We start from the raw sequence: 26,708 nt of genomic DNA on the forward strand, positions 1-26,708 counted from the left end.
CTCAGCCTCGCTCGTTCCTTCCACCTCTCTCTCTTTCTCACCGTTTTCTGCTGTCACCACATTCCTTCATGGCATCTCTCTCAACCACCTCTCCACCTCGCTTGATTCTCTCTCTTCCCTTCAAGGTTCCTCTGCTGTGTGTGGGAGAGTGACATCTGTGACATTGTGTGAAGTAATAGGGCAGACAGCACAAGATTGAGTCATGTGACTAAACCCTACAGCATGACCTTCGGCTGTCCACTGATATATTCGAAAGACTGAACATCTTGGCCACTATTATTGATCTACTGGTCAGTCTGGCAGATAGGAAGTGACAGAGGTTTTGTGTGAGTGTGTGTGAGTGTATGTGTGTGTGGGGGGGGTGGGGGGTGGTTGGGGGTAGATTAGAAAACATGTTGCAGTGGTCAGCAAAAGCAGGGTATTAAGACAGGCAAAAGAACACAAAAAAAGAAAGAAAAGGAAGGATTTGGTGTACCATGTAAAAAGGCCATTTTACACAGTACACAATTACAAAGGGTTTACATTTCATTTTCAATGAGACAGAGGCGGCAGAACGGAGGCGGCACTGAAAGCGACAGTGGTTGCCATGCTTCTGCTCAAAACTCGACTGCACGACTCGTTTCGGATTTTGTCTCAGTATGACATCAAAGTGTGAAAGACCGCCCCTGCAGAGGATAAACGCCCACATCATTCCCTTTGAGCCCCGCCCACCGATTCACGCAAGAAGTAGAAGGTGAGTAAATGTGAGAGAGATGCAAACACAGGATTACTCAAGAAACAAATCGATAGAGATGTCTCAGAGGATTATAAGACATTCTGACGTTTCGCCAAGTTGTGGGAAAACACAGTCTTTCCATTACATTGCCTTTCTTGTGATCCTAACGTTAAGAAAGCTTGGATGAACTTTATTTTTAACAAAGGTTCAGATCCTATTAGTAAGACACTGTTCATTAAAAGTTGATGAGTGCTGACAGCTGACTATATTGGATCCGACAGTAATTTGAGTAACAATGTTTTTACCATGTGTCACTATTGCTTTTTCTGTTACAGATAGATTGATATGTACTCACTTTACTGAAAACGATGAACGATGAATATAAGAATGACAGTGCGACAAACAACATTCATAATTCGTTTCTACGAAACACCGTTTGTCAACTATAGCTGTAGTAACTCCAAGTATTTCAACTTTGCCAAGACTTATAAAGCATATTTAATTCGCAAGAATAAATTCTGTACTGCTACAACTGCATCTACATAAAAACATTACTTTAATTAGTATACCAGAGACCAGAAACATCACATTACTAAAATAATTTTATTTTAGCCGGATGGGGGAAAAAAAGTCTGGAGTAGACACAACGCAATGAATGCTTGCAGTGTAAACCACTTCAATGATTATAATGGGAGCGATTTAGTTGCAAAGTGTTTTTTTAATCAGCTATCACTAACATGCAACCTGGAATATAATGTTTAGATTATTTGCCTCATTCATAAATGCACAATGTTTTGTGTTCTAGTATTGAGCTAAAGCAGTGTGCATTGCATTGGCATGTTTCCTGTGTATAGAAAATGCAAAAAAATTGAAAAAAAGTTTACTGCCTAGCATGTACTGTGTAAAATGCCCTTAAGACAGAAAGAAAAGTAAGTGAGACAGAAAAAAAGAGACAAGTAGACAGATACGCTGACTGATGGTTTTTATTTTAATAGTTAAGTCAAATATGCCGCAGTTCGTCATGTACTGTAAAATAATGAAAGGACAGAACATCCGAACTGTTCTTTTAAAAAGGGCAGAGGCAGACACATTCTTTTGAGGGACAATGAGAAAAAAAGACAACCAATTATGCACATTATTATATAGAACAAATGCATCGTTTCGGTGCATGATAGCATAGAAATATGAATGATAATTTGCTGTGTGTGTGTGTGTGTGTGTGTGTGTGTGTGCGTATGCTGTAACCCTGCTGGTTCATTCTGAGCTGTTGATTAGTGGAGCACATAATCAGCTCCTGTCACCGGCTGCAATGAACCAACCTCTCTTTTTCTCTATTCCTCCACTGTTACTGTTTCCAAAACACATTAAGAAACTGCATTTGTTGTTGGGTCAGCTGGACAGCTATGAGTTGTATCAACTTTTTCCAATTGCTTTTGAGGAAATGAACAGGAGCTTTAAATGCAAAGCAGTGGGCCTGATAAATTAAAGGAGCTTTCAGAGAGAGAGAAAGAATAGAGAGAAGAAGTCTGACAGCACAATTTCACTGCCAGTTTACATATGCACACATTAATTACTGTATGTAGGCTTGGCAAAGACAGCATACTGTTATTGTATAAACTTATGTTAGGGCTTTCATCACAGATCAGCTTTGTTCATTTACTGAAACACTGTATCATGAGCTGCACATGTAAATGATGAAACAGTAGCACATAAAAAAAACAAAATAAAAGCGCAAAGGTTTAACTTTTGAAAATTAAGATGTAAACGTTAATGGAATTTAACAGTTGTACTATATAATTATTTTTTATTTTTTATAAAACATTTATTTTACAGTATTATTGCAATACATTTCTTATTTTTGTTTAAAGTCCAACTGAAATCAAAATTGACCCTATTTACTTTGTTAGCGCATATTACTAGTCTTGTGGTGAACAATTAATCCGTGCAAGTTAAAACACAGAAAAAAATTGTTTGCCGTCGTAATCTTTAATCAAAGTCTGGAATGGCGTCCCTTCTCTGATGACGTAGGTTTGAGGACTTGGGTTGGGAAACGCTTAACCACTCCCCTCAAATCGTTAGTCTGTAATGAGCGAGAGATGGAGAGGAGGAGCGCTAGAGTAAAACCCTGCCCTCTGTTCAATATTCCGTTTCACCTGGAAATACGTCACAGCACTGGAGAAAAGTCGTTTGCAACTTCCGGTTCACGCGGACTTTAATATTTTTATTTAATTATCACAATAAAATTATATTATTATTTTAGTCATACTGAAAGGGTGGGTCAAAAACGGTGAAAATAACTCAAGTGGAAAGAACTAAAATTTTCACATTATGGTTACTGAAACGAGTTGGTTCGAGTTTTTTTTTTTTTTTTCACCCCAATAATTCTAGAAAAACTAATTCTTTCCGAATACAGCTATTCAAGACACAGTGTATATTGCAGAATAGCAAAATGTAACAATGCAATGAGGTTTTTTTCCAATATCGGCAGCCCTATCCATCTATCTAGATTGTAAATACCATCAGACAGTTCTTTACATGCGTTTTCTAAGCTGTCAGAGAAGCGAACATTCAAAGTTATACATGTCCACTAAACAACAAAGAACAGACAACAAGGAGAGAGAAGAAACAGGAAAGGCTGAATGAATCTATTCAATGAGGAGGCTCTGAGGGCACCAGAGGTGTGCATCACAGAGAAAATCTATTTGTGACTGCAGGGAGATGAGCGTGAATGGACCAGTTTGAGCTAGCACTAACTACAGTGCAAAAGACATTCACTATTTTCACTTAGAAGTGATTCAAGCAGTGATATTAAAAAAAAATCTTCTATGATAACTGAATCCTAATCTCTTACCCATAAAATAACGATAATTCATGTTATCAGTATAACTAATAGAAAGGCTGCGGTAAAGTAAGACATGCAGACTTTGCTTTCAGTCGCCATGGCACCGGCAAACATTAAATACGCCATCTCCGCTGCATTATTTGCAAACATTATTTGACAAAACACTCCCGCCACAACTGCCCGCCACAGTTCATTAACCATTGTGTGGCGAAATAATCAGAAAGCAATCCTAAACTCATACTCATCCATCCTGATTTGACAGGTTTCCTGTAAAAGGTTTCTGTTTATTAATGCACAAATGGCTGATAATAACGCTCTTTTTGAGATGCTTCACTACCTCTGCATTCAAATGGCCTGCAATGTTTGCTGCTGAAGTATGCAGTAAATCTGAAAACACAGTAACCCCAAAATGAATATTTAAGCCATACTTGTATGTCTGCCACTGTACTAGATAAGACAATATAAAACCCAGTCACAATTCATAGACAAAATGAAGAAATTGGGTTACATTTTATTTCAAGGTTTAAATAGGCTACTGAGTAATATTAATGAACCACATGTGCTTACTATAGGGATAGGATTACGGTTTGATTTACGGTTATTGCATGTAATGCATAGTTTATAGTTAAATTACTAATGTAACTACATGTCACGTGTGACAAAGGCACTAAAATAAAGTGTTACCAAAAATTGTTTAAAGGTTTTAAATGATAAAAAGTGAAAAACCTAGCATCAAGTTTGCAGATTTAACTTGGTTTGATGTTCTGTTGTTAAATGTAATTATATTTTAGACATTTTAAGTGTCCAAATACTTTTTTGGTGGCTGTATGAATGATTTCAGCTCTGAAAAAGGAAAAACAGAGCCAGAGGAAAGTTAATGCAACGGATCGCTTGTTTTTGTTTGCGATGATGGGTATGTGTATGTTCAGGGCAGTCAACAGCGCAGTTGCTCCAGCTGAATGCACAGAGCGCCAGACAATTTTTGCCAATTATGTGTGATTGTGCTTTCATTAAATACACTGCAGGTGGTGTATGAAGCATCTTTTGGCAGCCAAGAGAAAACGCCTCCCACACATGGCCTTGCGACCCACACAACAGAGTCCTTCCTGAGGATAAAGGGAAAGAGCAAGAGAGAGGCTTTTTGTAACTCTACAAAAGCAAAATATGCTTGGTGGACCGATTGATTCTTGTTTAATGTGTAAACAAACTCATGGTAGACACGTTGCTGTCTCGGCTCGGAAATCCAACCTATTGCCTGCTTTGAGATCAGCTGAGAGTTCAAGTTGTAACATTTCTGAAATCATCAACAAAAAAATTAAGCAACCTTTCATCAAATTAGTTTTTCAAAGCTAGTATAAAGCAGTGATTGGCCAGCTAATTGATGATCTCCCAAAGCAATTACAAGGGCTTTTTGATCATAAAAGGACTAGCCAACAGGATGATAGACACCCAAACCTCTGAGTCATCCCAAATGTACGCCTGTGATGTATTAAATGTGGGTTTGAAATAGCTCTTTTATCTGTGTCACTGAGTTCTCCAACTACACCATAAAGCATATGCCTTGGAGGATGCTGCAAAATCCTAAAGCTATAGATTTATGACCATTTCTTTTTGCCTCCTCTAAGCCTATTAATGAATTTCAATCATTAAATAAGGTCCCAGGTACTCTACCGTTCAAAAGTTTGGGTTCATTTGTTAATGTTTTTGTCTCTTAATCTCAACAAGCCTGCATTAATTTGATCAAGTGAAATGATTTTAATATGATCTTTCAGAAATCATTCTAATATGTTGATTTGCTACTCAAGAACATTTCTTATTATGATCAATGTTCAAAACACTTTAATATTTTTGTGGAAAACAGTAATAATTTTTTTTCCCCAAGATTCTTTGATTAATAGAAAGTTCAAAAGTACAGCATTTATTTGAAATAGAATTTTTTTTGCGACAATGTAAAAAGTCTTTACCATCACTTTTGATCAATTTAAGGCATTCTTCCTGAATAAAAGGTTTTAAAAAAACCTTCTTGAACCCAAACTGTTAAAGAATATTTGTTTGGCATATATAAGTCATAACATAATGGCGCATTTGAAACTTGACATCATATGACTTTGTATGACATTGACATTGTATGGAAAAAAATCGGACATGCACATTCTGGTAGACTTCTGCTTTTCATTCCTCATAAGAAGAAAAAAAACACACATGTGAGTCTGATAACACGGTGATGAGCACATGAGTCTGACTAAATGATGACAGAACTTTCAACTCTTCCTGTAAGTGTATGTACCATCTGCATTCAACAATATAAAAAGCGCCTATGAAACTGGCAGAAAATCAGCGGCAAAACATTTTTTGTTTGTCATGGAAACAGTGCTTGCAGGTATACTTGTCACACAGTGTCACACAAGTGGTGAAAACTGCTGGTTGTGGGCTTACTTGCTGGCAGATGCAGCAATTTTGCCCCTGACAGCACTGTGATGGTTTGACTACACTGGCACAAACACTGCCAGGACTAAAGATATTTTATGCTGAACTTCCCTCCTCCACTCTCTGACTATTTGTTTGTCCATCGAGAAGATCAGTTGATATATTAACGATTTCTTACATCACGTTTCCCTGAAGGCATTTTTCAACGTGTTATAGATCCCTTAAGTGCTTTCAACAAATGCCTATTTGCCCATTTTTACAAATTGAGGACGTTTAATTAGGAAATAAACTTAGTCTCCAAGTAAATGCTCTGTAGCATTCCATCCGAGCAATATAAAATCCATTAAAAACAGAATGGACGAACACGGATTTTCTGTCAGTTTAGCTGGGTTTTTTTTTTTTTTTGCTTTCTGAGTGACGAACATGGGGAGACTGTATGCTAATTCCTCACCCTGAAGTCTGAGCTAGCAGGAAAAGTAGACAAGGAAAAGTGGGTTAGCCATCTTCAAAGCACATTTGAAAGAGAGAGATTTAATGGCAGAGGCACAGATGAGATCTCTCTCAACATAGCTGAGGAAAAAGAGCTAAAATATGAAGACGACTATAAGAGTCTGCAATTTTTTAAGCCCAGTGCTTAATAAGTGTTTTCGTACGGCTGTGCCTTTTGGCTTAGAACCTTTTAACGATGCTATCTTAAGGTGAAGTGTGCAGTTTTTATGTAAAATACATGCTCATAACCCAGTTTAATGTGAAGAGACAACTTCACATTAACTTGTGAAAGAATGAAAACGCTTTGCCGACAAGTCAACTTCTGGCTCAGCCAATGGTGACAGTTTGTGGCGGAACTACCTGTTTGGTCTAACAATGGAAGACAAGGGTAGTGTTCGGGAAAAGCTGTATGAAAACGATTATAACTTTTGCACAAATACATAACCACAACCAAGCACGACTTGGTAGAAAACTCTACCTCAGTAATAAAAACTTCAGACCAATGAGATGAAGCCGTATTAATGTCTGCAGTCCTGCAGTGTGTGAATACAGGTACATACGCAAATTTCTCTTGATTTATCCTCCAAAGACAGTCATTTCTGTACTTCTAGACAAATATCATAACTGTGCCAGTATTGAAGTCTCTGTAAGGCAGGGAAATGTGATTTATTATGAATTCAAGGACAATAAAACCAAGCACGTCCTTCACTTGAGAAGAACATATTATTTTAGATCTGGAAATATTATGTTGATTGAAGTAGTCATGAGGGATCTTTGCCTTACTTAGATCTCGGTACAGTTGGGATCTTACCATAACATCACACTGTGAACAGTAAGGGGCTGTTGACACAACACGTGTATTTGCATTTAAAGTAGATTAAGTGCAAAAACTTGGAACAGAATGTAGGAGTCTTGATATGCACAACACAAAGAGGAGCGTCGCAACATCCAAAACATCATTCTGATGCATATGTTCATAAACCAGTAATTAAAAAACATCGCAAGTGGAATGATAGATCGCAACTTGTGTGTATGGCCTTCCATTTTCAAGGCAAAACAAAAGGAAAAAAGAAGGAAAAAAGAGGTCAGACCTCTTAGTGTGTGTGTGTATATAACCAAAATATTTTATATAACCAAAACACTGTAATAATTTTCAGAGCATCTCATGGTCAAATTGTGTCTACTGGCTCAAAAAGCTCCTTTGCTCGCTCCTATGTTTCCCACTCACCTGGCAAGCCTGGTACAACAGCTGGTGCTCAAACTTCTTGATCCCCAGGATCTGCTGGAACATCTCGTAGAGCTGGTCTTTGCTCAGGATGAGCTCGGAAGCGGCGCTGGCTGTCATGCGCTGCTGCGCCTTTCGTGGGTCCTCGTCTCCCCGGTAGATGGTGTCAAACTTAGCCATCCAGGAACTCAGCACGGTCTCCTTGCTCAGACCATCAATCTCTGGCAGGCTCCGCACACGTTTCTCGATATGGCGCTTGAACACCTCGCGACAGTCTAGAGCAGATAAACCTCCTGTTTGGACCATTTTAGCGACACGGTCGCTCTTCAGAAAAACCTGCAGGTCATACAGACAAGGGGAAGGCAACAAATAATTCAAGACATATTCAAAATTGGAGTGCTAGTAATCTATATGCTACCAAAACATTGACTTAATTCACTTTTAAATATCCAAATATATTTTATTATTATTGTTCTTAATATATTGATATAGTGTGTGTGTGTGTGTGTGTGTGTGTGTGTGTGTGTGTGTGTGTGTGTGTGTGTGTGTGTGTGTGTTTGTGTGTGTGTGTGTGTGTGTGTGTGTGTGTGTGTGTGTGTGTGTGTGTGTGTGTGTGTGTGGCTCTAATGTAAGTATGCTAAATAACTAAATACTCCTGGTGATTAAAAAAGGGAGGGGTCCATAGATATGTCCCATCAAAACTTCCTGTTTCTACAGGAAATATAATTAACATAAGAAAAAAATTTGCACTCGCCAAACCATTTCATTGGACCTTTAAAGTTGAGGTGGGGATAAAGTCAGGAAAACAATTTCCCCTTCAAAAAGTTTCTCTTGGGTGACTTTAAAACATTCACTGTGTTTTCAATCACTCCAATCTGCTAGAGAAAATTATGCCTCAGTGCTTTGCTTTAATATTCTATGCTGTGATAGATACAACATCATCTACTGTGAAATACTGCAGTAATATAACCAATGCCATTAAAGCCATGGAAAGCAATGGTAACTGTAAAATTTCACTGCTTTGAAATGATGGGATCAGTGTGGGAAAAAATGTTGCAGTGGGCTCTCTCTCTTTCTCTCTCTCTGAATTATTCAGAAGATATTTCCTAATTCAAACCAGAGTATAAGGGAGTCCAAACGAAATGGCTATTGAGTTCCAACTGCCTCCTCCTTTCCTATTCGCAATGTTTCAAATCCGGTTTATAGAGGTGAGAGTAAAACATGATTTATGTTTTTCTTAACAATTGGTGTGCTTGGCAGCTGCTTTTCTTCATTCCATTTAAAAGCCTTCTATCGTTCTCCATTCAAGAAGACAAATAGAGCTTTAAATTGCTGTCTGGTCCCAATCCAGACTGCAGTTTACAGTGAGCTTCTCTTTCTGTAGCCTGCTATGACACTGATTTGGAAATGAACAGTTCCGCAAACAGGCCCTGCAATGACTTTTCCTAGCTGAAACATTCCAAGAAACCTGAGTCTGATTTCAGAGGTTTCAGAAATCTCAGAGGAATATTACAAGCAGTTCACAATTTGGTTTCATAACTAATATTCTGTTAAAGCTGGGACTTGTTAGCACTGTAGAAAACATTACAGATGTGCTACACATACATATTTATTTATTGTACTATATATGTACTGTATAAACATTTCTCATTTAGCACTCATAAACACTCTTGAAATAGTCTTGAAATTGCTTCTGGCTACATGAAATAATTATTTACAACTATGAAAATTAAACACAAAGCATTTGTATTAACGATTTCGTATGCGAGGCAGTCTAAAGTGTTCTAATAGCCACTTTCAGTCATATTGCTCAAGTAATTAGCATGCAGAGAAGCCCAAACCGCAGCAACAGGATGTAGTAATGTAGTGACCTTACCACAATACTTGAATCCATTAGAATAGCAATCTCTTCACAGAGCACGTGTAAACACTTGTATTTGAGATGTGTTTTAGCTAAGGAGAGCCCTGAAGGGCTGTTTAGGCGCTCTCATCTCCGTGATAATTCACTTACGAAGGCATGTGATCATCTAAATGTTTTGACTAATCTGTAGTGTGGCAACTACAACTGGCTATGCAACATTTCAAGACACACAGTTCAATAATCAAGGGGCGGGATCATGATATCGTTGTTTGCCATCATTAGCCCCGAGCTAATCGCCTTAAGGAGAGGTTAACATGCCACGACCTCACACGGACAGAGACACCAGACTCATTTTCATTCATTCAGCGCAATTTGGCGAATTAACAGGAAAAATGTTAATAGCAAAGCACTTATTGCTAACAGATTTACTAGCAGCTTGTGTCAGCGTTTTTTAACCCTTTTTTGGCATTAAAAAACTACCGTCAGGTTTTATTAAAGACTTGCAGTGAAAAGTTTGCGCTGAAAAGGCGTGGACACAGTTTTTTTTGCGACTGACCTTATTGCATATGCATTTGTAGGAGTTTCCCTTTCAAATGTAACATTTATGGGAGGAGAGTATTTAAATGAATCATGCAAGGTGATTTACTAAGGTTTGCGCTATTATTTACCACCCAACATAAGCATGTCTTAAAACAGACACTAACTGGTAGATTGCGTTGGTCATTATGGAAATGATCCAGCTGTATCTGTGTTCTTTAATTTGTGTGTCATCAGTAGATCAAGCGCAGAACTTTTTCACTCCCATCGGCTTTTTTGGAACTGCGCTCTCTCGCTAATTTGCCCTGTTTAGTAAATCTGGCCCTTAATGTCTTAATACTTCACCTAATGTCAAATACTTTCAATGTTTTCAAGTTTTTTTGGGAAGCAAGCATAAAATAGCACTATTACCTGTCAAATATCACTGAAATATGTGTTGTTGGGAATGCACACTTGTCTTTGTGACTGCAGGCTCTGGTAGGCACTAAAAGGTTGCGGCCTGCACATTTTAAGCTTATCAGAAAAAAATTAAAACACTACCATTCAAAAGTTTATGTTTTTGAAAAGTCTTTTAGATCAAAAATACAGTAAAACAGCAATACTGTGAAATATTATTACAATTTAAAATAACTGTTTTCTATTTTTTCACCCCATTTTAATGTTTTAAAATGTCATTTATTCCTGTGATCGCAAAGCTGAATTTTCAGCATCATTACTCCCGTCTTCAGTGTCACAGGATACTTAATTCTAATATATTGATTTGGTGCTCACAAGCAAATTGTTATTATCAATGTTGAAAACAGTTCAACATTTAAATATCTCAAAAAGCTCAATATTTTTGTGGAACAGATAATTTTTTAATGAATATAAAGTTAAAAAGAACAGCATTTATTTTACAATGGAAATCTTACAACAGTATAAATGTCTGTAACTGTCACTTATAAATGTAATGCATCCTTGCTAAATAAAGCATTATTTACTTACTGAATCTTACTGACCTCAAACTTTTGAACAGTAGCATATAAATCATTATAATATAGAAGAAGATGAATATCAGCAACATAACACACTATAACATAACATAAAATAACATCTCTAATTAAAAAAAAGTCTGATATGTTCTCAAACCAGTTTGAGGCTGGTTTAAATGTTTAAGGGTAGATGTTTAAAAAATAAAATGTAAACCAATCATTTTGGTTGAGCAACCAATAATGTCATGGGTGATTACTTGAGCAAGACAAGGGTCAATTTCATTCTGCTGTTGCAATGATAATTCACCTCAAAATAGCTCTGAACAGCGTTGATGAAGGCCTCATCCGCCACAATCTGGGTGTCTCCTTTGAGAAAAGACTCAAAGCGGTCCTTAGTGGTCTGCAGCTGCTGCTTGGTGATCTACAAGGAGAAATGAAAGGAAAAAAAAGTCAAAATTCAGATAATTTGTGAAAACGCAGAAATATTTCACAAGACCAATGCATTTATATGTTATTATTATAGGTAATACAACATTACAAATGAGATCTTTTTAATCAGTGACTTGATCTTAAATGGTTTCCGTTAAATCTGTTCTCAGATTTTTGCACATTCAGATATGGATCCAGATCTATATAGTTCAAGACTAAAGTAAATGATGTGCTGTCACAAAAGGGTTAGAGATTTTTCAGAAACAAATGACCAAGGACAGTGGGTTTCTTTTTATTAGCAAGAGACATTTAATACATCCTTGTTTTTACCAAAACACTCCCACAAGTAGTCTCTTCTCAAGTCTACACTTAAAAATACTCTTTCTGCTTTAAGAAAAAAAAACACCCACCTTCAAACTCAATAACACACATTCTCTCTATTCTCACAGCCAGATATCTCTAGCTACATCTTTCTCACACTAGTTCTCTCACTTGCACGCTCTAATTTTAACTTTCCCTGGCCGAAAATGTGTACTTAAGTCCTTCGTATTTTTTAAATATGTTGATTTTTCATGCATAATACATCTTGTATTTCACTGAACGCCTCTTCAACTTCCTCTCTGTCTCTCTCTCTTTCTCTCTCTCTCTCTCTCTCTCTCTCTCTCTCTCTCTCTCTCTCCCGATGTGATTCATCACTCTGCCTGAATGTCATCAGGGCACAAGATGACAGAGTGACGAACGAGTAAGCAACAGAATGAGAGAAGTGTTGTGAAGGAGAAAAAGAGCAGGCCAAACAGTATCCTCCTCCTCCTCCTCATCATATAAAGCAGAAGCGCAAAGCTCTGAGAGTTACAGTGCCACTGTGTTTTATGGCAGTGGTTATAAACTGGTTTTGCTTCAGGACCCAGATTTTACAATAGATATAATGTGGTACCCCAACACAATGAATTTTTTTATTATTATTATGTTATTAAAAGCAAACCAAAAAAAAAAGAAAGAAAAAAGCTCACACAAAAATGAAAATCCTATAATATTTTATTTAACATATAATTTTACACATTTTAGAATTATATTATTTATTTTTAGGGGTAGCTTGAGAAATCACTACGAACTTATATATTTTAGAAATAGATTATATTATATTATTACATACATTGAAAGAGCTGTTTAAAAGGGTTCTTTACTGCTAACAAAAGAGGCTTTCAAAAAAACTTGGCTGCCTAAACATTAGAAAGATGAAAGAAAATTTGAAATCAGTGCTACCTGACTAGAGAAAACAGAGGAAAAAAGGCTGTTGTCTTCCCTCTTGCCAAATACCCAAACACCCATAATGCACTGGGCATGTTGCCGTCCAAGGCCACTCCCACCAGTCTGCTATGGATTCGCTTCACCAGAGTCAAATACTGCCTTGTTTTTGTAGGAAATACTTCTTATCAAACTTTTTGTCATAATGATGTGAGTTTCCAGTGAAGGATTCAGCTCACTGTAGGCAGTGGCTAAAGGCTGCAAAGAATCTTAAATATGGAGAGAACGCTGCGACGGAAACCTCTGTATTTGTAGTCAACATTTCAAACTGGATGACCTCGAACACAGTGTTTTAGGCCAAATGGAGGGGAAAAACTGAAAGAAACTGCTGTTTTCACGAAAGCCTTGGAGCTGTCAAAAGGGAGCTGTTTAAAAAAATAAAAAAGTCCAACATTACCATGAGGTGCCCAAAAAGATGCAAAATTGTGACATGACAGGTTAAATAGGAAAATGTCAACACTGTAAACGTACAAACAGCAAAGTGTGATTTATCAGCCTAACACATGGAGCAAACATTGGGCCAAATATTATATTAGGCTGCTGAATATGAGAAGGGAACAGCCATTAAGTGCATTAACACTTAATGGCTGTAATAATGTCAGTGCAATTAACAACAGAGGCAATAACTAACAGCACAAACGCATTGTGGTCGCACAAACCATCCTTGTTAAACCAGTATTTAATCTAGCCTGGGTCGTGTTTTCTTTTCATTTGGACACACTACATTTGACATCAACATTTAAATATTTTTTCCCTTGTTTTTTAAGGGTTGATCTATTGAAAAGTTTTAAAAGACCATTGTATAAGGTTAAATTAATTTTATTATTTGCATTTAGTACTGCTTATCCATGTCCTTAGAGCAGGTTCACTACCTGAAAACCACTATTTTACTGTAAAGTGTTGCATACTAGCACATGTACTATGAAACTGCTCTCTGGAATCCTTGATTCTGATTGGTCGATCATCCTGTGGTCAAACATTTTCATATAATGTAAGGAACATATTCTCTAACTTTTGTTCTACACAGCTATGCTAGTTTCATGTCTCTCGTATCCCTCCACTCTTTCTCCCCACACAATAAAATAAACTCAAATCAATATTTCACGACTTTTTATTTATTCATTTGGTAAGTACCAGTGTAATAAGCAGAAGAGTTTTCAGTGAGCCAGTCATTATCACAAAATATAATCTCCCTCCTCCTAACGACTTTGTCAGAGTATAATTTGAAAAATGACTGGCTGACTGTACATTATAGCAAACATATACTATATTATTATATATATTGTAGAGTACAATTATACAATGACATGCATTATTGTATTCCTTTTTTCTAGCTTACATCACTGTTTTCATCACATCACTGAAACATTCAAAACCTCAAATTGTGCTCTATTGCGCTGTCATGCATATGGTGGCTTGCTAAGCATACCAAAAAAAAAAAAAAAGTTTAGCAAGATGTTATGTTGCCGTTCATCTTGAAACCACCAGTGTGACAAAATCTAAAGGAAACAGGGTTTTCTGTGAGCAAGTGTGTAGGAGGAAGGTGGAAAAGTACAAAGTAGCATGTGCCTGTGAGGCATCACAGCACCATCTGTGTTCATCTCTCTGCTACTGTCCTCTCTACTTCACACACACATGGCAGTTGACTTTATCTGCCTTCTGAACTGTCTGTACAGAGAATACTATAACCCTGAGGAAAAGCTTGCAGCCCTCAATATATCCGAGTGTGCTTTTCTCGTTCTTATTTCCAATGGTTTTTATGAAGGCCGTGTACGGGCATACAGGAGGTGATGTATGTTAACGCTCTAACTTGACAACTCTAGGCCAGGTAAACCCAACATTATGGGGACAAAATGCCCCACAAAGATGGCAATATCCAAAATCATTGTCCTTGAGGGGACATTTTTTGGTCCCCATGAGGAAAACAGCTTATAAGTTGAATTGTTTTTTCCTCCCATCGCATATTTTTTTTCCATCATCATGTAACTTTAGTGCCTCCGTGCTACTAAATGTAAATCTGAAATAAAAATGAAAGCAATTCAGAAATATTTAAATAAAAAAAGTAGGGATGTCCCGATACCACTTTTTCACTTCCGATACCGATACCGATGCCGCAGCTTTGGCTATTTGCCGATACCGATATCAATCCGATATTTTTATTTTATGCTTGAACTAATACTAATAATAATAAAATATAATGGAAGCACTTTGCTCAATTAGCCACATAAAAACATCTCACTCAAATGGAGAACAAATACTTCTCCAGTATATAGTCCACAACAACAGCTGATAATGAAAGACTGCCAGCCTTTATTCAAAAGACCTTGAGATATGTTTGGTAACCTGAATGAATTTAAAATTAATTTGCTATATTTCAGATCAATATATTTGTTTCCTTAAAATTTTAATTAACTTTAACTTCATTCTCATCTGAATTATAAATAATTTATTTCTGTTTAAAATAATACTACTTTTAAAAACACATTTGATTTTCTTTTTTATTCAATGTAGAATGTGTAACTTAAAAATAAACAGATGAGTGCTCTGTTTTAGGACAAGAAATGAAAACCAATGCAATGATGAATGTCCAAAAGATGAGATCATTTTTGCTTTTAAACAGCGAGTGTGTGTGTGTGTGTGTGTGTGTGTGTGTGTGTGTGTGTGTGTGTGTGAGAGAGAGAGAGAGAGAGAGATTTTGGTTGGGTGACAGTTACAGTTTGACAAGAGTTTATATACAAATATAAGTAGGCTAAACACTTTTTGCAGTTTTAATGATGTCCTGTATGAAAATGACGGAGTATGTTTTTGTGTTTCTACTGTTTGATCGCGCCCGTGCCTCTCTCTCTGACACACACACACTCCAGCATTGCAATCTTGGCATCGCAGCCTGTTCATTTTGCTGCGTTCAAACCCTATGGTTCAAACCAAATGCGAATAGAGCGTCAAATTTGCGTCTATCGCGTCTAGTTCGATGCTTGAACAGTTTGAATCCATTCGCGCGTCCAAAGCGAATAGGACGCGCGCGCGCGTATAATGATAAAGTGAGCGTTTGAAGCGATGTAGACGCGCGTTCAGAGCTAAGGCGGGCTACAGATTAGGTGTCCCTAAAGAACCCGCATATGCGCGTATCTAACAGTAACGTTAGTTCCGTATTACATTAATTAATGTGCACGCGAGATTTATTTATTTTTATACCGTGAATTCTCTGTGTAAATCCATGCACCGGACGAACGTTCAGTGCGAATACCACCCCTAATGGGTATCGGATCATAGGTATCGGATACATTTTTTTTCTCCCCTCCGATATCCGATCTAGCATTTTGGGCCAGTATCGGCACGATACCGATGCCGTGGATCGGATCGGGACATCCCTAAAAAAAAGTCTAATAAAAATGTCAAAAGCACATAACAAAATTACTAAAACTTAAAGGCACAGAAGGATTTTTGGATAAAAAACAAACAAACAAAAAAAAAACCACTAAAACATTGTTATTTACTATATTTTGTTGACTCGTGTACTTGGCATTAAATTGCTTACATATACACAATATTTTTATCCAGAGACTATATATTAAATCATTGTTATATAGTTCAAAACTGTCTTATTGTCTTATAGTCGCTGAGGGCAACATGTTTGTACCATGCCTCAGAGATAACACTATATTGTCTCGTCAAAGTGGCTAACATAGCAAAATCAGAAAGAGCTTTATTTGTAGTAACAGTAACAAAGCATTTTCTGCACCATACAATATTTTAAAATTAACTGCATGTCATTTAGTAACATAAATGGCATTTAGCTTTTATTAAAATGATACTTAAATATCGATGTAGCTTTTTGACCAAGTAAAACAGCGCTGCGCCTGCGTTACCCCACAATTTTAATTAGTCAAAAAAGTGACCTGTATTAGTAGTAATTTTGGCTATTTCATTAGAATGAAATAAAACAATGTGAATTTATGTGATCAAATGTAACTGTAACAAAGTTCAAGTTCAGGGAAGAAGGAGGCAGATGTTAAATACAACTTTGCTCGTAAAAAAAAAACAATAAAATGAAAGGAGCGGCAGCGGCCGACTGCAGCTTGTGAGCATAAATACAGCAATGTAAAACGTCCCAGTCTCTCGGCTGCGCCCTGCTTCATACCACACAGTTATTATTAACATCAATACAACTTTAATACATTAGCGCATCCATGAACATGATTTCTGCCTGAGTCCCGTTGGATTGTTTTCCATCAGCTGTGGAGGTGAATACGACGCCTCCATGATTCCAAGCTCATTCACGGTGTCATCAAGCTAAGGCTTTGTTACTGTTTTGAATAAGCGAACTCTAGCAGCGAAACTTACATACTGTGCCTTTAAACTAAAATGTAATATTTAAATGAACAAATACTACAATTGTATATAAATTATACTAAAATAGCAATTGTGTTTTTGTGTTTAAAGGTGTAACAGTTCAGATGATCACCTTTTTTTAAATATATAACTACATTAATCTATACAAAGCACCCCTATAGTTCTCATAACAGAGTAGCCAATATCCATCAGTACTTTAATGGTACATCCACCCCCATCCTCCCAAGTAGAAGTCCTATAGATTCCCTATGGATCCCTCTTATCATGATTACCCTGTAACAGCATGATTCATTTACAAACTCAGTCAAACGCACTATTTTAACCTCTAAATGTCACTACCAGGGGAGAATGCAAGTTAATTTTAAGTAATGCTGCCCTACAAACAAGCACAGCAAACCTGGATCTCTTAAAAATAAATATAAATTGCATTTAAAATCACAGTCGCAATTTTTTTTTATCAGAATTAATTTTTCCCAAATTGTAGAACATTGCTGCCATGTACAATTAAAGGAGAACTCCGGTCAATTTTAACATTGAGCTCATTTTTTTGTACATTTGGAGTGCTGTCAATACAGAGAACAACGACAAAAAATCGGTGTTGCCTACACCGAGTTATTGTATTTTTAAAATTTTCACCCTATTGACTTCAATGGGGCAAGTACTAAACCTGCTTTTTAGCCTCTTAACATCCTTTAAGTGTCATTACAAGTGCACAGAAAATGTGAGTGACTCCTTCCGAGTGAACACGGGTGAATCTGACTGCAGTAGATGTTAGAAATATGAATAAAAATGAAGTTAATTCAGCCAGCGCTCATACCTGTGTTTACATCCTGTTTTCGGTCGAAGGCCATAGTAATCGATTGTCGAGTTCATGCGCGTGATCATGGGTATCTAAGCAATAGCAGTGAACTCGACAATCGATTACTATGGCCTTCGACCGAAAACAGGATGTAAACACAGGTATGAGCGCTGGCTGAATTAACTTCATTTTTATTCATATTTCTAACATCTACTGCAGTCAGATTCACCCGTGTTCACTCGGAAGGAGTCACTCACATTTTCTGTGCACTTGTAATGACACATCAAGGATGTTAAGAGGCTAAAAAGCAGGTTTAGTACTTGCCCCATTGAAGTCAACAGGGTGCAAATTTTAAAAATAGAATAACTCGGTGTAGGCAACACCGATTTTTGTCGTTGTTCTCTGTATTGACAGCACTCCAAATGTACAAAAAATGAGCTCAATGTTAAAATTGACCAGAGTTCTCCTTTAATATAAGAATGTTCCTCCTCTGCAACCTACAGGCAAAAAACAATATATCTAGGCCAAACTTCCTGTTTCAATAGGAAATATGTCAACACAGGATGAAAAACTGCACTAGTCAAGTGATTTCTCCAATGAGCAATTCGACAGAATCACTTAACAAGACTTAAAAGATGGTTCATCTGCCTTGAACATTGTTGACTTACTGTCTTTTTCAGCTTCACATAATCAGACTAGAGACACTCTTTCTTTGGAAATACTATCAACAGTGCTTTTTACTTCAACCTCTCCTGATGAATCCATTCTCCTGCAATAACGTTATCATTTCAGCAGCCACATCTTATTTATAGAGTCATTTACATTTCATCCGTGTGAAAACTAAAGTGTTCCTTTTCTTTTGTGTGAATGAAGAAACAGCTTTCAGTGTGTGCGTGTGCACACTCAGCAGCAGACTGCAGAGTCTTTAGTAATTATGATAATTGCATGAGTGCAGCAGCTTTAGCTGTGGGCCAGAGATGATGCATGAGAAATAGATAGGAAATGTGGACGAGTGATTTCAATGTTAGTCCACAGAGGGGGAAGTATCACGTTTGCATTCAATCTTAAACGTGCATCTTAATTATTTTCGTAAAAAAAAAAAGAAAATAAAGTTCAATTAGACCTAATTTAATTTTAAGCTATCTCAATGTAAATTTGTTTTTGGATTTGGGCTTTCAATTTCTTACATTCAAGCCTGGCACCAAAAAAAGGTGTAGATGAAAAAAAAAAGTGTTACTTAACTGAATAGGGGAAAGAAAATGAAGGTGTTTGTCAAATTTACACCCAGATAACTAAATGAAATGGAACAAGAGGCTAAATTTAAAATGGAACACACTTCCCACCTGCTTTCAAAATTTGTATGAGACAAAAGACACAAAATAAATTATAAGAATGCATTTTGATTTTGCTGCCCTTAAGTCAAGAATTAAAAAAAAAAAAGTAAACATTTTTGGAAGAGGCATTTTATGCACACCAAGGCTGCATTTATTTGATTAAAAAATACAGTAAAATCAATAATATTATAAAACATTATTACAATATTATTCAAATAACTGTTTTCTATTTTAATATAATTTAAACCGTCTTCAGTGGCCGGGATCCTTCAGAAATCATTCTAATATGCTGATTCAGCGCTCAGTAATTATTTCTTATTATTATCTACATTGAAAACAGTTAACATTTTTGTAGAAACCATGATAAATTTTTTTAGAACTCTTTGATAAATGAATAGTTTAAAAGAAAAGAGGTTTTTTTTTGTAACGCTGTAGAAGTCTGTAATTTCTGATCAATTTAATGCATCATTACTGAATAAAATCATTAATTTAATTATTATTTTTAAATCTTACTGACTTCAAACTTTTGAACAGTATTCTAAGGGACTAGAAAGATAACATGCTATTTCCATGTTTGGTTACACTGTCCTGTTGTAGAGACAAAGTATTAAATTATATGAATTATATTTTATTATATAAATCCTACCTAATAAAATGTAATTGATGTGCTGCTTTGGGAAGCAGGCATTACCACAATGAAAACACTAAGTATAAGCACTATGTAACATGAATAATTAACAGTCATTTTCATTTTTATAGTCTGGCAAATTATTTGAAATATCATTTTAATATAATATTAAATTAAAATATTAAATTTGATGACATAAGACATATTTGTATTATACAATCACACATGTATTATATAAGATGAAATACTGAATGAATGAGATAGTGTGGTTAAGATAATGCATACTCATTTGGTTGTATGATGATGCTATTTGTATTATGTGCCACTGAGAATATCCAGACATTAAATACCAAAAGAGTCATGTACTTTCATAATGCTTGCTGTACAGGGAACAAATGAAAGAAAACAAAACACGCAGCACTGCAGTAATACAAACACATATAGCGTAAACTGATATGAACACTCTGAATACAGGGTTCAATCGTTAAAGCAAAATCAGCACTGCAAAACTGCCCTAACCAATCATTACCCAGCAGCTTCATCGGACTCACTGGAACTCAGGGATACTGATCTGCCAATGGGGAACACAATGTTCTGCATTGTCCTGGAGCCCGCAACTCTTTTCCTCCACTCCCCTCCCTACGTTCCTTCATGCCATTTTCTATGTTTAGCATGATGCTCGGAGCGCAGAAGTGCTATGGACCCACAAGGCCAGTGCTGAAGATAGCAGCTGGTTAGTTTTGGTGTCTCTGAGCCACAAGGCAGAGACCGGCACTCTACTGTGCAGTCCCCAGTAGCACATTACATCGAAAATGAATGAATAACCGTGCAATCCAGCATTTTGCACCTCATCAGTTGCTGTTTGAAAGGCATGCTAATATCTCCGTTTTGGATTCCATTTGAATGCATGTCCTTCAGCATAACTGAACTCCCATCAACTCTGCTTAAGATGATTGAGTCAAGCAAGCATTATTAAAGTAAGAGGATTTTGAGGACAAGGAAGAAAAATCCAAACAGCAGGTATTCAGAAAAATAGCTGTGAGTTTAACACCGCATTTATATACCATATACCACCAGTTAACATTGAGTAACTTACATTTTAGACACAATATTTCCAGTTAATTGGTCTGGTTTTGCTCTGACAACGAACATATTTCCAAACATAGTCACAGCGTTATCACGGCGGTGTGTTTTCTTCCTAAATGAATCAGTGTTTTGAATCAGTTGAGCGAATGATTCATGACTCATTCTAAAAACAGCGCTTGGAATGAATCGGTTGAGTAAATGATTGAATGTTTCGTTCTTGAATGAAATAGCGCGTTGAACGAATCGGTAAAAGGAATGAATGACTCACTCAAAGACAGAAACCTGTCGACTCCTATGGCATATCCATGTAACGTGCAAGAAGAGTCACGGAAAAAACACCCTACACTAATGCACAGTCTGTTCATTAACATAAGGAATTTTTCTGTTGTCATTTGCTACTGCTATCATCTGAATTTAGTATACATAAATGTAAATATGGAGAAATTAGCCATTGCTTTTAAATTTTGAAGACAGATGTTCAGCAATATCTAAGGATCATATCTAATAAAAAAAGGCTGTAGGCCTAATATGTGTTAATGTAAACATTTGAATGTTTTTTAATATAACCTTTATATACAGTGGTGTGCCGTCAGAGCCAGCAGGGCCTTCTCTGCTGGCCCTGTCAAAATAAAAAATAAATAATTTTTCTATAATTAAATTAATGTGTGTCTGAACATGTCTAAATTCAATTTCTGTCTATCAGTACGTTACGATTATATTTCCAGAAAGAATATGGTTATTTTTTGTGAGTCGGAGCTGGATTTTACATATGTCATCTAAACGCAGCTCCGTGGACCAGCACTAGTAGTATAGCTAGCCTTGCGTTGAAGCTGCCGTTTTCCATTTGATTATAACTTTGACTGACGTGTTTTATCAGCCAATCAAATTGTGATGCGTATTACAGAACGCCCCAGAGGCCCAGCGATGTGTCGACGGCTAGCCCGCGCTGATGTCATTGACATGGGTGGGCAGATAAAATACATGTTTGTGTACAATAACAATTTTCAGGAAAAATAACATTACAATGTCCAGAAATCAATTTCATTAGTACATTGGGTCATTTTGCGTACATTTGTCATTCTAGATCTACTAATATTGTTAGTACCGAGAATTTCCACGTGACTGAATACATTGATACTTATGTGATTTTTGTGTTCTGCGATGGTCTAGTGGTAGAACTTTTGCCAACAGTGTCAGAGGTTTTGGGAACGAATCAACACTCGTATAGGTTTTTTTTATTTTTTATATATATATGTTCATCAGTGGTTGGTTGTATATCAAGCAGGGCGTTTGTGTGCATTTTGTTTAGTAAGATTTCAATGAATAGAAAGTCTCCGCAACGGCGATAGATTGAAGCGCGCATCTGAGTGAAAACCAATTTTTTTACAGTCTATGATGAAAACTGTGCGCGAGCCACAAGAGAACACTGTATCCGCGCCACTGATAACAGCGGCAACAAGCACTCAGCTTGAACAACACATTTCAGCGCTAGAATGCATCTTATTCAACAAACGAAAATTAATGTCCTGCTAGTTAACCGGAGATGTTTTATTTATTTGTATTAGGTACATGTACATCCGTGCGCGAGATGTTTCAGCTCAGCTTTTATAATGTACAGTGGTGTGCGTGTGCGCTGAGGTTGAAGATCAGCTGTCTCGTCGTTGATGTTATGCAGTAGTCCATACAGTGCATGATTGTATTTTGCATGAATGTGTGTGTGTTGTTATGGCGATGGGGGGGGGGGGGTTAGATCGTTACTGAAGGCCCTGACTGAAACCCCACGGTACGCTACTGTTTATATAATAATAGTATATATAATGTTGCATTACTGTCAGAAAGTCTTGCTAAAAGAATTTTAAAAATTACAGAAAAAAAGAATGCAGAATCTGTTGTACAAAAGCAAAAATTACTTTCATGAGCAGCTGTGCTGGCATTCAGTACAACAGCTCTTTTGCTGCCTTGCAAACACTGTTGTAAAACATTCCTTTGAAACAACCTCAAGCACATACAGAATTCTAGAATAAACATAAAGCCTTAAAGCAAGAGAAGCTCATCTCAGAGCAGTAGTGTTAGAGGAAATGCGAACGCAAAACTTTACAAAATGCCTTCTTAAAATATGTTAAATTAAATCGCCGGACCTTGACTAGTGTGTCTGCGTGTGCACTTTGTCTTACTAACATTCTATCAGCATATTGACAGCACAATAAGACTATGCGTTGTAGGATTTGGGTGTTGGTGAAGTATCTATAGGCAGAACAGAATATATCGCTTCAATGGATTGTGAAACCGTAGCATTTTAATCACAAGAGCCCACAGCCAGCTTTTTTCTTTGTGCATGAGAGAAGAAAAAGACATGTTCAGAGTGAGTAAGGGAGTAAAGTGGGGGAAATGATGGGAAAAGTAAAAAGTCTCATGCGATGGAAAGACAGAGAGTGCCTTTAGAAGGTTTTTGGTGCTTCTGTGTGAGCTGAGAGGTATCTAAGTAGTGTGTGTGACAGAAAAAAGCTACAGCGTGCTCAGTATTAGAGTTAATGGGTGTGTGTGTGTCTGTCTCAGAGAGAGCTAACGTGTGTGTGGGTGAAAGCACTGAAACTCCACTAATCCAGCTAAAAATAAGAACTTGTGCCATGTGACACACAGCCTCTGTAAGATGGCTTCCTCCTGTGAAGAATTAATGCTACTCTGACAGAAAAGATGCAGTCAGATCAGACAAACTATGACAAAAACGACACGCATGTTCCTCTTCAGCCAAATGGATTTTGAATGTAACAATTTAAAATGATTTTAAATATATTTAAAAAACATTAGTAATTTTAAAGGGTTAGTTCACCCAAAAATGAAAATTCTGTCAGTAATTACTCACCCTCATGTTGTTCCAACCCCGTAAGACTTACGTTCATCTTCGGAACACAAATTAAGATATTTTTGATGAAATCTGAGAGCTGGATCACTCCTCCACAGGCTTATGGACACCTTAACTTGCTGGCCCAGAAAATGTATTAAAGACATTGTTAAAGGAGAACTTGGTAACTTTTTTAACTTAATAAAACTGTCAAGAAATCATTTGGATGGTTAAACAACCTGGTATGGTGATATTGGTGACATTCCCCGCTCCCCCCAGCGTTCCCAGGCGGAAAACCAACCTTGCAACTTGGGGACTACCGTCCCGGCAAGATAGAAATTGGAAGTCTCGTGAGAAGCGAGAACGAGAACGAGCGCGAAACACGAATTGCTTTATGGCAATTCGACATAAACACACGCATGTATGATGTATTACCAGATTACCCACCTCGGTAGACATAGCTCCACACGATACAGTTGGCTTGCTCCGATCAAAACAAACGCACATGAGCAGCGGTAGAGAGGGGGAGGAGGACGCCGCAAGTGAGTTTTTTACGACCGTGTTGTGAAATATACGCCCCCCCACAGCTGTAGGGGGAGCTCGTGGGGAAAACATGCGGCAACAAAACGGAAAATCAGCGAAGAAGTGACTAGAGTTCGCTAGAGTTGCCGAGTTCTCCTTTAATATAGTCCAAGTGACTCCAGTGGAGAAGGAAATGAAAAGTGGAATAAAGTCGTTATTTTTGTTTGTTTTTGCGCACAAAAAGTATTCTCGTCGCTTTATTATAAACTTAAGATTGAGCCACTGGAGTCACTTGGACTATATTAACAATGTCTTTAATACATTTTCTGGGCCAGCAAGTTATAGTGTCCATAAGCCTGCAGGAGGAGTGATCCAGCTCTCAGATTTCATCAAAAATATCTTAATTTGTGTTCCGAAGATGAACGAAAGTCTTACGGGGTTGGAACAACATGAGGGTGAGTAATTACTGACAGAATTTTCATTTTTGGGTGAACTAACCCTTTAAGTATTTGTGCGTAAAGTGCTGTTGTAGAACACACATTTTCATATGTTTGAATAGTCAGTGAAACACTTCATTTATGTATTGACATTTAGGGTCTGACGTACAAATCTTTACAAATCCTTTTAGGTTCAAAGAATACTGAATGACTGCAATTAATAACTTGATTTATTGTATTTAATAAATGACATTTGTAAAATATGTTCAGTGACAATGAATTTTCCTAATTTTCCTAATTTCCTAATTTTAAGTATTCTGTATACTATATTGTGGCTAAAATTATTGTCACTGTGCATTTATCCGTTACATTTCTTTTATGGTTAGAGGTTTAGAGGTACAGGTGTTATTAGGGGATCAAAAATATTTCTATAATAATCAAATGTGCCTTGTAAATATATTTAGAATATCAGTATAAAGGTTTTGTACATTTCTAAAACAGTGTGCACGTACATATATTGGTATTCGATGTCGCCAATATGTCCATATTGTGCTTTTTATCAGATATCCAAAAATACTGAAAAATGTATATATTACTGATGTAAGAATAACATGAGGCTGAACATGTCAGGATATGAATCCAGGTCATATTTGCATGCAAAACAATAGCTATGCTCTTATAATCTTAATTTGCTAAAAAAGTATTCCACCACCCCTTAAAAATTATGGGATGAAAGGGGGTTAGAGGGAGCTTTCATGCTTAAATGTAATAGATGCTCTCTTCACGCGCTCAATGTCGAAATAGAGACCTTGAGAAAAACAGAAGGTCATGCCGGTCTGCCAGGAAATAGAGGGAGAGGGAGAGATAGGGGGTGAAAGGAAGGAGTGCTAGTGCTGTAATGGATTATAGGATATGGAAAAAGCTGTATGGGAGGGAGGGAGAGAGAGAGTGTGTGTGTGTTCTAGTTCACAAGGGGGAGAGTGGGTGTGTGGCAGCGATGGCATGAGAAAAATCTTTCACAAGCTTTAGAATAAGGGTTCAGGCAGCTCTCCTAGAGCGACACGGCTGTAGTGCCACAACAACTAGTAGCTACTGCTGTTCATCACACTACATTGTGTGACACAATCTTCCTCCTCCACTCTGGCTAATACTACTTCCTTTCATCCTACTCTCCATGCCTCTAGGCGAAAAAACCTCAAGGCTAGTGATGGACATAAATATTGGCCAGACTGTTTTGAGATTATCAGCATCAGACAGCCAATAACTGTTCCCACTTGACTAATGAACTCTCCCGTGTCAGTTGTGTCCAAAATCTACAAACATCCTTTAAGATTAATAATAATTTTAAAAAATATATATTTTTTTCTTTAAATTTTTGAAATGTTAATTAAAATACAAATATTAAAGTAAATTTTATTTAAAAGGTAGCACATTCGCAGATTACTAAACATCCTACAATTAATTTAAACGCTATACAATATGGTGAACACAACGTTTAGTTGCCTTGTTATTTTGTGATGTTCTGCTTTTCAGCTCTTTTCAGCTTTTGGTTGGGCATTAAAGCAGAATAAAACCATCAAAATTCAATATATTCCTTTGTGCGCCAAATCAAGGTTTATTTTTGGTTTGCTTCTGCACTAGAGAGGGTTGTTATTATTTCTCTCATTGTTAATTGAGCCATCTATCTTCAAAGAAGTGCACAAATATGAGAAGCCAATTAGTGCTGAATAGCAACATAAATTACACATAAGTTTTGCCTCGAATTTATCACCATAGGCAGGACACTTTATTTCCATGAATATTAGAAGTCTCATTAGGAGCTTTATTAGGGCAGAAGTGAGTTACCCATAGTCCCTGAAATATGGTAAGTGTGAACGCACATTCATGATCTTCTTAAGCATGTAAA

General features: G+C 36.9%; 1 protein-coding gene across 4 annotated transcripts in view; it reads right to left on the minus strand.

Annotated features, from left to right (window-relative positions):
* Nucleotides 1-26,708, minus strand: part of cadpsb (Ca2+-dependent activator protein for secretion b) — an 83,105-nt gene that overhangs the window by 45,310 nt on the left and 11,087 nt on the right. For all 4 annotated transcript variants that reach the window (XM_081381634.1, XM_081381633.1, XM_081381636.1 and 1 more), the window contains exons 2-3: nt 11,375-11,488; nt 7,702-8,034 (exon numbers count right to left, since the gene is read on the minus strand). In XM_081381634.1, the coding sequence (XP_081237760.1) occupies nt 7,702-8,034; nt 11,375-11,488 (447 nt within the window). The remainder of the gene's footprint in view (nt 1-7,701; nt 8,035-11,374; nt 11,489-26,708) is intronic.

This window comes from Scardinius erythrophthalmus, assembly GCF_964197995.2.
Source record: "Scardinius erythrophthalmus genome assembly, chromosome: 12".
NCBI classification, from domain to species: Eukaryota; Metazoa; Chordata; class Actinopteri; order Cypriniformes; family Leuciscidae; genus Scardinius; species Scardinius erythrophthalmus.